This window comes from Dermochelys coriacea, chromosome 8, assembly GCF_009764565.3.
Source record: "Dermochelys coriacea isolate rDerCor1 chromosome 8, rDerCor1.pri.v4, whole genome shotgun sequence".
NCBI classification, from domain to species: domain Eukaryota; kingdom Metazoa; phylum Chordata; order Testudines; family Dermochelyidae; genus Dermochelys; species Dermochelys coriacea.
In genome coordinates, this window is record NC_050075.1 from 45,626,960 (window position 1) to 45,644,777 (window position 17,818).

Genomic DNA, 17,818 nt, shown 5'->3' on the forward strand with positions numbered 1-17,818 from the left:
GGAGACCCACCTTCATGCCTCTGTTCCCAATCAGGCAGAGTGGTGATTTGAACCTGGTTCTCCCATATTCCAGGTGAATGTTTGAACTGGGGGGAGGGGGAAGGGAACACCATCCCCATCCCCTCCTTTGCTGTGCTTTGTATAGGGTCTGATCCTGTAGGCCTGCTTTCAGACTGCTCTAAGAGCACTTCCTGCATTAGGCCCCACTGGGGAGCTAGGCGGGAGACCGTCTAGCTGATGCCTACCACGGCTTAGGAGTGAGTTAGGTGCCAAGCAGCTCAGCGCTGTCAGGACTTCAGCAGTTGCGCACATGCCCCTGGGCAGAAATTCAGTTGTCTCAGGGACTTCGCCGGCAGAAATTCAGGCACTTGGAGCTAAGTGACTGCTGAGCAATAGCTTTGCCAGTGACACCTGACCATTGGCCTTAGTGCCCAAGTCTCCCTTGTGAACCCAGCCCTTGGTGTAATTCTAGCTGTCTTTGAATGTGGTGCAGACAAAGAGAAGGAGCCAGGACCACATCACCACCCAGCTCACTACTGACCACCAGCAAGTGTTCCACAGACCACCCACCAGCGACAGCTTCTGGTGCGTGAACTGCTGCTCTCGGCCGCACCCGTGGGGAGAGAGTGAGAAATCAGCAGGCCCCAGTACAGGTGCTGCCAATGATGTGGTGACTTCAGGAGATTAAAGGGCTGTTCATCTGATTGCAGACTAGGGACCAGAGTCAGAGGAAATCTGCCTGGGTCCCTGGGGCCCAATTACTATTATTTGTATTATAGCATCACATGAGATCAAGACCTCACTGTGCTAAGTGCTGTAGGAGACAGTCCTTTCCCCCAAAGAGTTTATAATCAAAAAAGATGAAAGGGGAGAGGACAGGGAGATAAGACAACTGACCCCAGATCACACAGCAGGTCAGTAGCAGAGCTAGGTCTACCTGCCTTTCCTCCCCTCCTCCACGCCAGTGTCTTAACTAACTAGACCCCTCTGCTTCCCCCAAGGTCCCCAGAGCAAACCCTATCTCCTCTCCCAAACGGCACAGTGCTCAAAAACCAGATTGGAGCCATATTTTGTGGCTTGGGCTCATCTCTTCCTTATTGTTTTACCCACTTTCGCTCTCCTTCCCAGCTCAAACAATCACCAGGAGATGAGCCTCCATAGTCACGCTTTCTGCCTGCTGCTCTGAGGAGTGGTGCATAGCCGCCTGATAGCCAACGTGCCCCTGATTCATGCCTTGATGCTATGTGGCTTCTTCCAACAATTAAAATCATGCGTCCATCCCCCATGTGTCCTGTCCCAGCCACCTAAACACTTACAGCTGGCAAAGACTGAAATAAATCCCAAGCTCGGAACACGCTCAGCCTGCAAGGGGCTCAATTACCAATTTCACGCCTGCCCAATACTTTCACGCCTGCCCAAATGGTGTGTGGGCGGTAGGATTGGAGGAGGACCAGAACTTGAACTGAGATCTGGACTCCACAGCTGGATCCAATCTTTAAAATAGCCCATAAAAAAAATCTGGATCTGAACATCCTGGCGTTTGGAAAAACTCAGATCTGCCCTGTATATAATAAAGACTGTTGAGGAGAGAAGGTTTAGTGCTTAGCTCTCATAAAATCCATGTTCCTAGTCACATGAATGAGACGGGGCCAATCACACTTATAAAAATAACATTATTTATGCTGTACATATATATATTATAGGGAACAATACATCAATAGTTTAAACGATTGCCTGCTTGACTGCTACATTGCTGTGTGTCACATTAATTACTCACTGACTGGGGTTGTGCTGCAACCTGTTCAGCAAGCTTCAAGTCCTGGTTTTCAGTTACTACCTAGGCCAAAAATGGCACTTCTAGTTAGGGTGATCAGATGCCCCGATTTTATAGGGACAGTCTCAATTTTTTGGTCTTTTTCTTATATAGACTCCTATTACCCCCCCCCCCCCATCCTCTATCCTGATTTTTCACATTTGCTGTCTAGTTACCCTACTTCTGGTAGTGACCACATAGTGCTCACCAACATGTCCCATCCTTTGTGGAAGTGCCAGTAAAAACCATTACAGCCAAGTGATGGAACATGGAGTCAACTGATGGAAACTAACTGAGACTATGTGCTCATTCCGGGAAGGGCACTTGAGACATAGTACTTGGGCCATAAATACAAGCCTGGCCTTTATCTCAGGTATGGTCAGTGGAGGTTAGTCAGGGCAAGAATGGTTGGCTTTGCCTCCCATTTTGATTTCAGGTGCAGTCTGGTCAGTACCCTCTGCTGTACGTTGGCTCTGATCGCAGCTTCCAAGCAGCTCTGCACTCTGCTTCTCCTGGGTATACTAGTATTGCACCCATTCCCCAGACTAAGCACTAACTGGACAGACATCTGGACATATCCTGCAAACTCTGGGCCCTCCCTCGGACTCACAACAGCCATCCTATGTCAGTGCAATGGCTCCTCCAGCACATCCCCGGGGTTAGAGAAAGCTTGGGGGGGAGCACTCAGCTGGTTTGCTGAATACTAGGGTTCCCTGGATGGGGACCAACTTTCACACAACTGCCAGCTTTTGGAGGCGCTCCCCCAGCGATGTTTGTGGCAGGAGTGGGTTTGTTAGGAGACCCGGATCGGGAGGACCCCCAGAGAAGAAATAGTGATTTTTTTCCCTTCCCCTATTATACTGTCTGCAGTTCACTCCCCTTCCACGCAATGCCCCGCTCCCCAAGTGAGGTCCCACCCTGTCCCCTTTCCTTGCCAGGACTTGCCCAAAGTTAGATCCCTCTGCAGCACCACCCCCCTTCTTCCACCACAACTAGCTGGTCTCACTTGACTGAGTCAGTGCGGGCTGGAGGTAGCCTGGCTACCTACCCTCCCCCACCCCCAAGGAGTGCAGGGGACGCCTGGGCCTTGTGAAGGACCAAAGAGATGGGGGATGGAGAAGATGGCTAAAGAGGGATGAAGGGCCATGGAGGGCTGAGGGGGACCTGGGGAGTCAAGGAGGCCTGGGCAGCTTGGGGACCTGGAAGATGGGGCCCAGGGAGCTGGGTGGATGCTGGGAGAGTGGTGGGTAACAGTGGAGAGGCTAGATTGAATTGGGGGCAGGGGAGCCATGGGAGGCTGGGAGAAGTTGGGGAGACTAGGGAAGGCAGTGGCATGTTTTGGGGAACTGCGGAAGCTTGGGGGGAGAAGCTGGGGGGGTCATGTGGGAGCTGGGTTGCACTGGGGAGTGAGAGGAGGCCAAGGAGAGGTGCTGGGATGGATTGGAGGGCTGGGGAGTTGCTGAAGTGAAGCCTGGGGGAGGTGCTGTAGAGGGGTAAGTGCAGGTAGATTAGGGAGGTGCAAAGGCTGGGAGGCTATGGGGTGGGCTGGGCTGTGCTGGGAAGCCAGGGGAGATGCTAGGGTGGATTAGAGAGGCTGGGGACAGGGTCTGGGTGGGCTGGGAGCAGTGGGGGTGGGGGAAGTTCTGGAGGGTTATGTGGGGGATGGGTTGTGCTGGGAAGCCAGAGGAGGTGCTAGGGTGGGCTAGGTGTGTTGGGGAGCCATGGGAGGCTGGGGTGGGTTGGGAAGCCAGAGGAAGGTGAGCTGAAGAGCTGGGGGTGGGTTGAGGTGGGCAGGGGAGCCATGGGGGTGGGGGAAGTTCTGGGGGGTTATGTGGCAGCTGGTTGAGCCATGGAAGGCTGAGGAGCTGCTGGGGTGAGTTGGGGAGGTGCGAGAAGGGACTAGGGAGCCATGTTGGGGGTAAGGAATGTGTTGAGGTGGTTTGGGGAGGATGGGGAGCTCAGGGAAAGGTGCTGGGATCTGTTGGGAGTACCAGGGGCTATTGGAGGAAGGACTGGATTTGGGGTAGCCTGTAGCCAGGGGGATGAGCGGGGAATCCAGGAGGGCTGGGTGTGGGGAGGGGGCTGCTCTCTCCTCACCTTTCTCCAGAAGCTCCCATCCTTGCCCTGTTCCCTGACAGCTGTTGCCTGGACCCAAGGAGTGGAGCCTACAGGGAGAACTCCCGCAGGGGGAGGCAGAGGCTGCCCAGCACCACAGCAGCCCCAGGGCCCAGGAGGAGCCTTGTGAGGTCACCCAGCTGGATGCACGGCCCTTGCAACTTGCCCCGTCACTCAGGGGTTGCTGGAATTCCCCTCCGCCCCCCAGGATCTCCAGGGACTCTGCAGTGAGAGGTGTGGGGTGTCCTGGGCTATTTTAGAGATGGGCCTGAACCAGCTCCCCAGCTGCAATCACCACCCACCTGGCAGGAGGCAGGGAGAGCTCAGACCCAAACCCATCTCTGGATGGTCACCTCAAAGTTCCTGTGTGCAGAGCAAGGCAAGGGCTAGCCTCAGAGCACCTCCTGTCCCAGCTGCTGGGGAGCTGCAGCCACAGCTCCAGAGAGGGCAGGCAACTGGGGTGCAGTTTCCCCAGGAAGAGGGGAAGGGGATACAGGCACTTGCATAAACCCCAGGAAAAATTCTGGATTTTTTCAGCCAAATTCATTCCTGATCCCTAAACTACAGACCTCAATGGAGTCCCCGCCCAGGATTACATGGGCCTTCTGGGTGTAACCCTATAACACTGTGCTCTAAGTTCCCTCCAGCACTCTTCCTTGCTGCTGGACCTTGCCTGAGTCAGCTATGTTAGGACTCCAGATACCCACCGTGTGTTGTTTGGGAATGAAGCAGTTAAAAACAGGGTCTTCCCTCCCTCCATACTTCCGTCTACTAAATTTTTCATGTAATTATTGATTATCCTCTATAAAACATGGCCCAGATGAGCCCTGGGAATGAAATCTGGTCCTTGGAATTAAGCCATTTTCTAAGTCAAATGTGGGGAGTGGAGGGGGATACATTTTAGGATGAAAATGGCAAATAACTTTAAAAAACCCTCCTACCCTGACATACCCTGTAGACACTTGGAGCACCTGCAAAAGCAAAGAGTTAAGGTGCTAAACAGCCATACATAATATAAATCTCTCCTCCCCGCCCCCAGCAGCAATGATTGCATCCTGCGCCAGGCAGTGAACACCCCAGCCCTGTGGGGATGCACACAAACCCCATCTCTCCAAATGCTGTCCTTAGTAGGGTAAATGGGATTTTCATAGATGTAACAGAGCAGATTTGGGCCCAATGCATCAGCTTCTTCTCAGGTAGTAAACACTCTCCTTGAGTGAGTAGTGAGTTTAAAGGAGACCTTTGGCATGCTAGATTTTTTTCATCTACACTTAAGGTTCTCCTATGGTGATCAAATAGTTCACAAGGTGAAAGTTTTAATCCTTGGAGATCCGTTTCCAAGTCAGTTTGGCTGTTGCATGTCAAAGGCCAAACAAGGGATGCCTGGTGGGCTTCTTCCAGCTAGATCCTGGCTAGCCCAGCACAGTATTAGACTAGCCCTATGGACAGAATGTATCTTATACTGTACAGTACCCAAGTCATGTTAATATCAGTCCTGAGTGCATATTTGCTGAAAGCAACGCTTTGGTGGCCAGCTCTAGAGTTTATATAAACCAAAAAATGTCTTTGTTTCCTCAAAATTAACCAGAGCCGTATCGGAGACATTGACATACAAGCTGTCTGATTTGGTGAGGTTGAACAATGCCCCCAGGTAGCTGCCCCTGGCCCACATCTTCCCAGCCGCACAGTAGTTCATCTTTCTGTCCTCCATCAGCACCTGGCTAGCTGGGTAGGCTGGATTTTGTTTGAAAACCGTGTGATCTAAGGGAAGGTTGTTACAGATCTTGCCTCGGAAGAACACCTTGGAGTACACAAAGTACAGGCCTGTTTCATTAATCACCAGGCTGCGCTGTCTGTATTGAATGCTGGAGGTGAAGGCGTGCCCAAGGGTGGCCACCCATTCCAAAGGAAGGGCTTTCTGATCAGCTTTGCCTAGTAACAAAGATTAACAAGAAGCATTTAGACAGAGGCACGTGCATGCTAACAGTTTGCAAGTAAGACTAGTCATGGGCAAGTTACTTAACTTCAGCTTCTTCCTGTAAAACAGACATGATGCCTGCCAAACTCAGAGCCAGGAGGCTGAGTTCATTCATACATGTCAAATGCTCTGCAGTCTCCAGGCCACATGGTTATTCAGCCCAAAAGTGAAGCAAAAAACCCACAAACGTAAAAGTACCAGATGAAATGAATGGGAAAAGGAAGTGGGAGTAAATCAGAAGCCTTGAGTCTCACATGTCAATCCTGGAAGGTGAATGATCCAAAGGGAACGCTGCTGCTCGATAGCCAGATGACTAACTAGGAAGTAACTCAGAAACCACTTTCCCCATCCATATCCAGCTTCCTTCAACCACTTCTTTCCCCGACATGCTGACTCTTTACCCTGTGTCTTATACCTGTTAAATGTGCTGCCTTCCTGATCACCTTCTTCTCTGCTGTTACATTCAGAAGTCCTGCATTAAACGGAGAAAGGAGACAGCTTCAGGCTTTGTGGAGAAGACGCGGTGAGGAAATTAAGACGAGGAAGGGGGTCCCCTCCAGGGAATTACAGAGAGAGAGAGTTACAATGGATCGGGGATATACTTTATCAGGCAGGCATAATTAATCTGTGACACTACCTGCTGCAGGACAGCATTCAGATATACACCGTAGCTTGGTAAATTTAAAAAGAGGATTGGGCAGTTAATGCAAAGACTCAGAGCAACATCTGTACCTAGAATAGCTAGGAAAAAATGCAAGGGCTATTAGATCGCTTTAAGATGTCAAACTGATTCCCAGATGGGCTCAAGTAGAAATTTCTTTCTCCCTCCATATGATACAATCCAGCTTTGCACGATCAGCTGCGGACAATTGGTCTGTTCTGATAAGATCATTTCCACGTCCCTAAAGAATAGGAGCCTTGCAACATCTAAAGGTAGAAGGCCCCTGAAGACTAACAGAGTGATTCTTTTGAACTTAGCAATTAAATCTTTGGATAAATGGAAGTAAAATGCATCTGTTTTAGCTCAGTTACAATTTTAAGTCAAGGCAGAATGATTTCCCAAGATGCTTCCTTTCAAACTGGTTTCTAAACAAAATTGCATTGAAATTGACACATTCATCCAGAAAGTTATGATTTTGAGGTAACATTTTCCAGATGGGAAAATATTTGGTCAGAAAATGCTCAGACAGTTTTAGTTACAACAATATAGCTTGTACACTAGAGACTCAAAAAAATCAAGTTCCACTTTAAAAGAGGCAAAAAGTCAAGGAAAACAAGAGGAAATAATAATATACTAATGTTGGAAACCCATCTGCTATCATTTTCCTTTCTACTCCTCTCTCCCTATGACTGTTTCTCACAACCTGGCAGGAAAACCAGAATCCCGCCTTTACAGTGAAACTCAGGCCATCACATGCATCATCCAAGAAAGGAGAAGGAGGGACCCTGGCTGCAGAGTTGGAATCCAAGGGAATCTGAATTTTTGCAATGTTTATGGGTGTTCAGATCTGGGGCTGGGCCATCTCTAATCGATGTTCCCCACAGGCTGACTGCATTAGGCCAACTTTCTTCTAGCTCTCAAGCAGAAGAGAGACCCCTACCGGCCCCCCAAGCCCATGACATGCACAGTTACTGCTACAGCCAAAGTGAACATGTCATCTGAAAAGCATCAGAACCTCACAGATGTAACACCTCCATCTGCCACCCAAATTGAAGGCGCGGTAGGGGGCAGGAAGGGGAAAGAGCAGAGATGCCGCCGTTCACAGAATTCCTGGCCTGGGTTCTCCCACACACACACTGACTCACTGGGTAAGGATGGCTTACCTATGCGCTTCTCCATAGACGAATGAACATGTCCGGTGCTGGTTAACTGTCAAAACAGAAGAGAGACAAATTCACACCTAGTAAGTGACCATGACATGTAAAATAACCATCAGGAATCAGAACAGATCCTCAGCTGGGGCAAGTGGACATTGACTTCAATCCAGTTCCACCAATTTATATCCGCTAAGTGTCTAGCCCAGCACTCTCATTGCTGGCCACTTCTACGTCTATTAATAACCAGACGGACATTACCTCTCGGAGCTCAGCCAGTTCCTTCTGCAGCTGAACAATCTGAAACATCCCCAGCCCTACTCCAGCAAGGGCCAGCAGAACCAGTAAAAACACCACCAAGAAACAGAGACATGTGCCATCCCTCTTGTTGCTCTGTTTTCTCCTCCTCCTCTCCGGCACGGGCGGTGGGCAGGTGGCAACGGGAGCCGACGGGGCACAAGTGGGACTGGCACAGCTGTCCACCCAAAAGATCTGGGGATAGACATAATTCAGGTTCTGCTGCATGGTGGGCAGTGGAATGGCTGGGCCGCCCTGGCTATGGAACTCCTCTTTCATGCGGCAGCTAAATCCGGCTGTGCCAGCCACAGACTGAGCCCCAGGAGGGAAGCCGGCTCTGCCTTTATACGCCTGCATCACCCTAGCAGTGCGAGATCTACTCATACGTGCCCAAGTCTGAAAACCCTGAGCCAGAAGCAGCAAACCTCAAAGAGCTTCCGCCCACCCCCTCTGATGCAAGATTGCTCCTCCCTCATGAAGGGAGCAGGCACATTAGGTGCTTCTGAGTGAGCAGCTAAAAGCTCAGCCATGGGCTGCAACTGTAACCTCCATGGGCCATCCCCATAAACTAGACCCACTGGCCAGGCCAAGAGAGCAGGTGCTCTGAGTTAGGAAAGGGTTAAGAGTGGAAGAGGGGAGGGTTCCCATCCTCCATTCACCCAGGTGCTGAGTAACCACATTAGAGCACAAACCTGCCTGTTCCTCCGCCACCCATTTCCAACAGCCTACGCTGGCAGCACTGCGCCATCCCACCTCAGCAGCTGTTGGCTTTGAAAGCTAGACGTGGGCCTGGGCATGGAGCAGGAGCAAAAGAAAGGCAGGACAGTCTGGGTTTTAAGGCACTGGGATCCACAGAGCTTGGTTCAATGCCTATGTGACCTTGCGCAAGTCACTTAACTGCCCTGTGCCTCAACTCCCCCAGCTGTAAAACGGGGATAACAGCACCTCCATTGGCTTGCCTAGTGTGAACGCTGAGGACAGGGACTATGTCTCTGTACAATGGCTAGCACAATTCAGCCCCAGTCTCAGCTGGGGCTTCTCGGGGCTACCCCAGTGCTAATACACCTGGAATTAGCAGCTCGCCAGTTTGCTACATATATCACTGGTGCCATCATTCCACCTACATAACGTGAGCACAGCCAGTGGGTGAGAGAGCAGAGAAGCAATGAATTTTGAGGCAGAAAATACACATCCCTTGGAACAGAGATCCAAAGTCTCCTCTCAAACCATCCTTCCACTCCCACCCCATGCAACTCCTTTCATTAACTAGCTAGTGATGGGAGAACCCCAAAGAATCAGGGTTGGGTTGCATGGGCAGCCAACAGTTAGGACACTTATTGTCGCCAGGGTACTCAGCATGACCCCAGCTGAACATCAGAAGTCAGCCAAGATGGCTAAGCAGGCTCCCTCTTGAATCCTACTGACCTGCACAGTTAGCAGCCTAAACTTTTGCCCCCCTGCTTTGTAACGCCTGAACCCTCAAAGGTAAAAATGACTGTAGCATATCTACGTGATTCATTAGACTTTTAGGCATTCAACACATTGCAGGGATCAAAATGGTCCAAACACATACAGAGCATGATGGGAAAAGCCATGCCAGTTCTCCAGCTGCAGAGTGAAATATATTTCAGCAGCAGATGCAAGCAGGCTTTTCCCAACCTTCTGGCTCAGTTCTACTTTCTACCACTCGAACAGTTGTCAGACTTGTCCTCAAAACCTTGACGCCAACCCCAGCAACCTCCCCGCCTTTTGAAGATGCTCACCACAGTTGTTCACTGAAGCAACGCTTTGCAGTGAATGAGGTTTTGGAAACCCATGCAGGAACCCCTCATAACCTATGTTTCTTTATATATAAAAGACAAAACCACCAGAACCCAGCGCTGTTTCCTTAAGCTCCTCCAAGTTCCCCTACCCCAACCACTCCCCTCACTGAGGTCCTATCTACTCTGTTAAACTTGGTTGTGTCCCAGTGGAGTTCTGATGCTGCTCACATTGGCGAGCCAAGCTGAGGTCAATCATGTCAGGACTGTGTTCTCATCTAGGTATGGGCCTCATTACTGCATAACTATTATGCTGTTTGAACTAGAGAACGGTTTGACCCAAGCCTTAACTTCCTAGCAGTTCCAGGTGGTTTGGATCTGATGTTCTGGCTTGAGTCCACAGCTAGTAGTTTGGCTCTTTTATACCAAATTTTTAAACTCAGCTGGTCAGCCATTGTAGACAGGGTCTAAAGCACACCCTGTTCTGCCAATACCCCTAGGCTGAGAAAATAAGATCTGTCACTGAAGAGAGACAAGTGGATTAAAAGCTATTTTCTTGGGCCAACAAAACTATCATAAACCTCCCATCCCCAAAAGCGCCCAACCTGATCGGAGGCCACCACTCCTCCACCCGAGTTGGACTTTATTTGGTCATTGGCTTCGTTCTTGGGCACTACCTATCCCTAAATACAGTGCATGCCCATCAAGATATGGAATGTTACTAACAGCCCTGAAGGAGGAGTGGATAAAAAACAGTTGGGAGATGATGCTTTGACCCACCTAGCTGTACCAAATGGAGCAGAAAAAATCATCTCAAACTTTTGGAGCGTCATGTCCATTTCCTGGCTATTAGTACAATGGAAAGGCTAAATTTCCCACCTATATCAAAGCCAGCTGCCTACTTACAACCAACTGGGATAGTGCCACAGATTTCCTATCAGCTGAGCTGCACCGCACAGGTTAGACGCCTTATTTCCAGCTCCCATTGATGTGACCGTTTTCATTTGTTTACTTGTTACTAAAGTACAAGAGAACCCTAGATGCAGGAAGGAGGGGAGAGAAAATGTTACTAGGTGTTATGCGGCTGGGGGAAGAGTTGGAGCAGGAGACAAAGGGTCTATTTCGGTCTCTGCCAATGATTGTGTGAGGTTCCTGGGACAAGTCCTTCATATTGTCTGGGTATCATCTAACCTGTGAATAAAATGGATATTCCAATATTTACCTTCCTTCCAGGATACCTGGAAAGTGCTCCGAGATCCTTGGATGAACTAGGCTGTCACTCATATTTATTATCGATCATTTATAAGCAAGACCACACATCATGATTTAAGCTTCCTGCATTAATATTGTTCTTCTACCCCTCATTCTATAACCCATGTTTTAACCCCACATGTTAGATGTTACCAGGTCGGGTGGCACACTACTGAATGTGTAACTGGTAGCCAGTATTATTTCATAAACCTTCAGACAATCAGCAGTTGCACAACTCAGGCTAAAGAGCATGTACAGCTATCCTTTTTTTCAGTGCTAGATACTGTGCTTAGTGCAAGGATGCTCGTTTGGGTGAGTTTGTGGGCAGGACAAAAGCACCGACAGCCTATCTTAAATGTCAAAAAATTGTTTGTGTGTCACCCACTGCTTCCTATTAGGACACATCTGATTTTGTTTGGGTGGGACTACAGCTATAAGCTGATGAAAGCTGCTGCAGCTAAGCCCTTAGAGGGCTCTTGATCTGCAGTTGCAAACGAGAAGCACTGCAGCAAACACCATGCAATATGGCTAGCTAAATCAGCTGATTGTTTTAGCATCAGGGAAGCTGTTTGCAGTGAACGTTACCATCTCTTCTGGGCGCACACTACCATGAGGATCACATTCCTGAGATGAAAGATCCTGGAGAATAAATGGCAGCACAGCTGCTCCAAGGTACCATGCCATGAAGCCTTCTGGCTGCGAGCCTCACTGGGTTCCTGTTCTTCAATCGACTACACCCAGCGGTAGTATACCCAGCCCTAAATAACTGTAGACTGAGCTCCTTAAGATGAGGCTGAGCCATGAGATTCAAAAGCACAGGGCTGAATCTTTTCTGGTTTGGAACCATTAGAAACAGGCCAAATACCAGAATGGTTCTGGATCCATTTGGGGCAGGCCCACAGCTGCCAGGCAGAAATGGGGATATAAAGATAAAAATGGGAGGTCTCTTCTCTCATCAGGTCCCATCTTACATTTGAACATCTGCCTGTGCTGGGGACCCAGTGATACTGATTATGAAATGCAAAATTGAACAGAAGGAAATATCAAAATATAAAAATGTGAACGATAATTGGGAATTGTTTAACTATGCTTTATTATATGCTCCAAAAAGACCCCAAAATTCCATAGATAAGAAAGAAGGATTATTTGGTTAAAAACCATCCTGGTTAAAAGGAAAGGTAAAGGCTGCAATATAAAAAAAAATGTTTTTTAATTTATCAAATGGAAAAAACGGGGATAGCCAGGAATACAACTCAGCAGCTGGGAAATAGAGACAACAGATAAATGAAGCTAAAGGTATCAACAAAAACTCTTGGCCAATAGGGTTCAGGACAATTAAAAGGAAATCTTCAAATATATCAGCAACGAAGTCATAGCATGGGATAGGTCCAGTTCTAGATAAAGACGATAAAATTATTAATCATGATGGAGAAAAGCCAACAAATATTTCTCTTCTGTGACTGGAAAGAAGCAGGATGATGTATTCATACCTTACAGTGACAATTACATACTTTCTATTCCCATCAGTAACTGGGGGGGGATGTTAAACAGCAACCATTAAAGATAAATATTTTTAAATCTGCATGACTGGATAACTTTCACCCACGAGTATAAAAGAACCAGCAGACGCACTCTCTGAAATCATTCTTGTGGTTTTTAACAAATCTTGGAACACTGGGGAAGTTCTAGAAGAATGGAAAAAACCCAATGTTGTACCGCTGTTTAAAAACATGAAATAGGATGTCCCAGGAGATTATAGGCCAGCTAGCCTAACCTCACTCCCAGGCAAAATCATGGAAAGACTGAAGTAGGATGCAATCAGTGAAGAATTAAAAGAAGGTAATGTAATTCATGCCAATCAATATGGTTTTATGGAAGATTGGTCTTTTCATACTTGAAGTTTGGTTAATTAAAGCAACGGTGGTGACAATCTACTTGGACTTCTGTAAGGCATTTGACTTAGTCCTGCATAACATTCTGATAAAAATAGCTGTATACAAAAATCAGTGCAACCCATGGATTCAAAACTGGCTAACTGATAAGAGTACAAAATGTAAGAGTAAAAGGGGAATCATCTGCCGGGGGTGTTGCTAGTGAAGTCCTGCAGGGCTCGGTTCTCATCTGACTACTGTTAAATAGCTTTGTCAATGATTTGGAAGCAAAGATAAAATCATTGCTGGTAAAATCAGCAGGTGACAAAAATTGGTAGAGCAGTAAATAATGATGGGGATAGATCAGGTATACACAATGACCTGCTTGGTGAGGTGGGTTCAGCAGGACAGCATGCATTTAATACAGCCAGAACATACGTTTAAGAACAAAGAATGCAGGTCACACTTCGAGGCTGGACAGCTGTATCCTGAAAAACTGTGGCTCTGAAACCAATCGAGCCCGAGGCCCTGGTATTATGCTGTAGCTACGAGGGCCAACACGCTCCTTGGATGTATGAGCAGGAGAATATCAAGTAGGAGCAGGGAGGTGGTTTCTCCCTCTATGCACAGCAATAATGAGACCATTACTGGAATAGTGTGTCCAGTTCTGATATCCACACTTCCGAATTGGAAGGGTGTTGACAAATTGGAAAGGGTTCAGAGAAGAGCCACAAGAATGATATGGGGGCTGGAAAACAATCTGTATAGTGAGAGATCAAAGACGCTCGGTCTATTTAGTTTATCCAAGAGAAGGTAAAGAGGTGCCTTTTAACCTGGTGTAGAAGTACCTGTAGGGGGAAGAGATTTTGAACAGCTCTTTACTGTAGCAGAAAAAAGCCAGACCACAATCCAATAGTTGGAAGTTAAAGCTAGACACATTCAGACTAGAAATAGGGGTACACATTTTTAACAGTGAGGGTGATTCACCATTGGAACAACTTATCTAGGGGTAGAGTCACTATCACCTGATGTCTTTTAAAGTATATCCTCTAACTCAGTCAGGAATTATGGGATTGATGCTGGGGTTACTGGGCAACATTCTCTGGCCTGTGTTATGTAGGAGATCAGACTAGATTATTGTAATGGTCTGTTCTGGGGTATTAACTGGGGTGCGACCATATTGTAACTAGGTCATCCAATGTGAAAGATTCTGTAGTGTAGAATTTATTCCTCTAACACATGACTCTTTGTCCCCCCTCATTCTCTCTGGTAGTCTCTCTACCTGTCCCCACTTTTGTTTATGGATAGATGCCAGGAGAAGTGGCTGCGTGTCCCTAGCGGAGAGCACTCGGACCTAAATCTTGGAAAGAACCAGGCCTGGAAAGCAAAGCACAAAACTGAGCTGCCCTATTTCTGACATAGCACTGAGCTTGTGCTCTAGTGTCTAAGACTCTGTGGTGAGCACCACAGGTTAGGTTTTGTTTTGTAATCACAGGGGTTTTAACACTGCACTTTGCCTTGGCAACGGCACTTCGTTTCCTGAAGTACTGATCATTGAGGTATATTAGTGAGCAGAAGTGATGTGTTTAGGGGGAACGTGACCCCCTGAATCAGCAGCCCTCTGGAAAGTCACACTTTTGACTCAATTGTGAAGCTCTTTTAAACAACAGGGCACTTTGCCTTCCCACAGCACCTTCGCTGCTGCGAGCACAAAGCCCTTCCCTTACACTGCCCCAAGGCAGTTCGCTTAATGGTATCCCTATTTTACAGAGAGGGAAACAGAGAGAGAAAGGGGTGATGCCTACCCAAGGTCACACACCCATCAAATAGCAGAGCTATGAATAGAACTCAGAACCAACAACTACTAAGCTTACACAATGGCCACTAGCCAGTGCTGGCTCCCCTTTCCTGGGATTGCTATTGAGAAGCGGTACCTGCAGCTATCAGTGCCTCTTTACAGCTCAATCGCCTGCCTGCTGCCCTCCAGTTTAGACCACATTATAAATGATAAAAGAACAAGAGACTCCAGGCAAAAGTGGGAGAGAGGGTAAAGGACTGGGCAGCAGGGCCATGCATTGCCCATTTAGCAACTTAGAAGAAAAGCAGAACTGCGGGTGGGGATTGGACATCTGCTCACATACAGGGAGTAACAATCAGGGGAAAGGAATTATTTGCAGGGACCCACAGCTTGAAAGCAGAGGGAGAAAATAGATCTAGGCATTGCGGAACAACTGCACAATGTAAGGAGTTGCCAGGAGGGATTTAGAGGCTGCAGAAAGGAGGACTCAAACGGCATAAGAAAAGAAGTTTATTCGCTAATTAAACTTCATGGCTAAACTGCAGACTAAGTGGCACTTCTGAGATAGACCAGCTTGGAGACTCAGCTGTGGGCTACAGGCCCTTTTCTCCAGCTTGGTGGTTCCAATCCAGTCTAGTTCAGTGGGAATGGGATGCTGTTGCCAGCTCGATTCTTCGTTGGCCTATGGGAACTCACTTGGCAGGGCTGGTCTTAGCATGTTTTGCCAGGCCAATCAACTATTTATGCCACCACACCTAACAAAATGTACACGCCCGACTCTTGCCCACTCCCCCCATCCCCGAGCCAGGGTCTGTAGGAAAAATCATAACATGATTACAAGCACAGTCATTGGTTTGCAGCCACTACCCTGCCTTTGCCAGATTGGAGTCAGGGACTACGCTTTGCTGTGTGGTTGTAAAGTGACCATCTCCAGTTTGAAACCTACAGCCACCACTTACTTCAATATAAATGATTAACAATAAGCCAGGAGCTTCCATTAAAACAGTGGAAGACAAGATTCTCATTTCCACATCTTGGTCCCTAAAATGAGGTGTTGGGGGAGGGCAGGGTTTGCTGGCTTTATCTAATAAACTATATACTACAAACAGCTTTCCTGCTATCATCATAACCACACTGTGAGTAGTGGTACCCACAGCTTCCAGGCTGTCTGCATGCTAGAGAGGGTGTTAAAAGAAGACAGGCTACAACCCTTAATTAGGGAGCATTACCCAAGGCATAGAGAGGACAAGGAATCTTTTGCTAGTGGCTTCATTTTTTTTAAATGCGCGCAGTAGAAAAACTTAAGGCATCGTTCAACTTGCACTTGCCTTCAATGAGGCAAAGGATTTAATCCAGCCCAAGATCTGTGAGCTTTCCAAGTTCTTCTGGAGCTGGAAGGACACCTGTCACTTCATTATACTGTTGAGATAACAATTTGAAACTCTGTTTCCAGATGATACGAGAGACTTTTCTTGATGATCTGCCCACAGCATTTTGTGGTCTGAGCTCTACCCTTCAAGTGTTCCAAATGAAGTGGAACATGTTTATACTTAACCGAGTGAAACCAATATTAAGCTGTTCCATATTATTTCACTGTGCACAGTGAAATAATCAGCAGAACCCACTGCAAAACTAGTTGATATTTAAGATGCATTAGTCTCAATTCACAGCAACACCCACATCTGGATGGTTTGCTTCGCTTCTGATATTTTCAATATTTCTGCACAGTGGAAACTGGATATTTGGGTCTACACATTGGATGATTAAAATACACAAATGTAGGGTGCATGTAATTCTGAATGAAGAAAAATACCACCAGCAGTACACTTGTCCATGCTGCATATGCATAGGAATACATAAATTCCTACTGTCTGGTGCCCTGCCTTTGACACTAGCCACTACTCAGTGCATCAAAGGGGGCCCTTCTCCTTCTACTTCTACATGCAGCTAGCCGCATCAGTGGGGAATTCCTTCCTACCTGAACTTCAGCTGTGAACAGCATAGGCTGACTCATAAAACTTGGTTACCCTACCCTTGCTCACCTACGTTCAAACATTAGTGATCAAATTAAAATCATCCAGTCCTTTTACAGTATAGCACAGCAGTGTCTGTATTACTGCCGGGTACGGTGAATTCCACAGCTTGGCTACATGCTGCATTTCAGTGGTTCTAGGGTACATTTGCATTGCAAAAAACTATCGCAGCGAGTCTAAGAGCCCAGATCAATTGACTCAGGGTCATGCTACATGGCTAAAATAGCCATGTAGATGCTCCTGTTCAGGCTGGAAACCATAAGAACAGCCATACTGGGTCAGACCAAAGGTCCATCTAGCCCAGTATCCTGTCTTCCATCAGTGGCCAATGCCAGGTGCCCCAGAGGGAATGAACAGAACAGGTAATCATCAAGTGATCTATCCCCTGTTGCTCATTCCTAGCTTCTGGCAAACAGAGGCTAAGGACACCATCCCTGCCCATCCTGGCTAATAAGGCTCTGAAACCTGCCAAGGGAGGGTGGGTTTCAGAGCACGGACTCCAGCCCAAGCGGGAATGCCTACATTGTTATTTTGAGCCCCGTGAGTTGACTCTGACTCAGACTCAATGCTGTGTTTTGGGGTGGGGAGCTTTGCAGTCTACTGTCATTTACTATCATTTAAATTTCTTCAGTGCATTCTTGTTCTAGTATAGTACCGGCTAAAAGTGGGGTTGATCATTTTCTACTGTATCCTTGGTTCATTTTGAATGCTTCATACTCAAGGCCCCTCACAACTCTGTTTCCCGGCTAAATACTGGGAATTTTTTTCCTCTACATTCATTTTCTCTGAGATCTTCTGCACTAGTCCACAGCTGCTTGAGTTAGCTCCTCAGTGCTACATATGAAGATAAACAGAGAAATAAATACCTAGCTCTTAATTAGCACTTTTCATCAGCTGATCCCAAAGTGCTTTACCAGGGAAGTCAGCATCATTAGCCTCATTTTACAGATGGGGAAACTGAGGCAGAGAGGGGTGAAATGACTGCTGTGGGTTACCCAGCAAAGCCAGAACTAAAACACAGATCTCCTGAGTCCCAGTCCACAGCTCTATCCACTAGGCCACAGTACATGGAATTAGGGTGTGGACG

General features: G+C 47.6%; 1 protein-coding gene across 1 annotated transcript; it reads right to left on the bottom strand.

Moving 5' to 3' along the window:
* Window positions 1–1,659: 1,659 nt before the first annotated feature.
* FASLG (Fas ligand) lies at window positions 1,660–8,398 on the bottom strand. Its single transcript, XM_043491030.1, has 4 exons — window positions 7,983–8,398; window positions 7,731–7,776; window positions 6,322–6,378; window positions 1,660–5,860 (listed from the first exon to the last, which is right to left on the bottom strand). The coding sequence occupies exons 1-4, from the start codon at window positions 8,373–8,375 to the stop codon at window positions 5,466–5,468; spliced, it is 891 nt and encodes a 296-aa protein (XP_043346965.1). The 5' UTR covers window positions 8,376–8,398; the 3' UTR covers window positions 1,660–5,465.
* Between the last annotated feature and the right edge of the window lie 9,420 nt (window positions 8,399–17,818).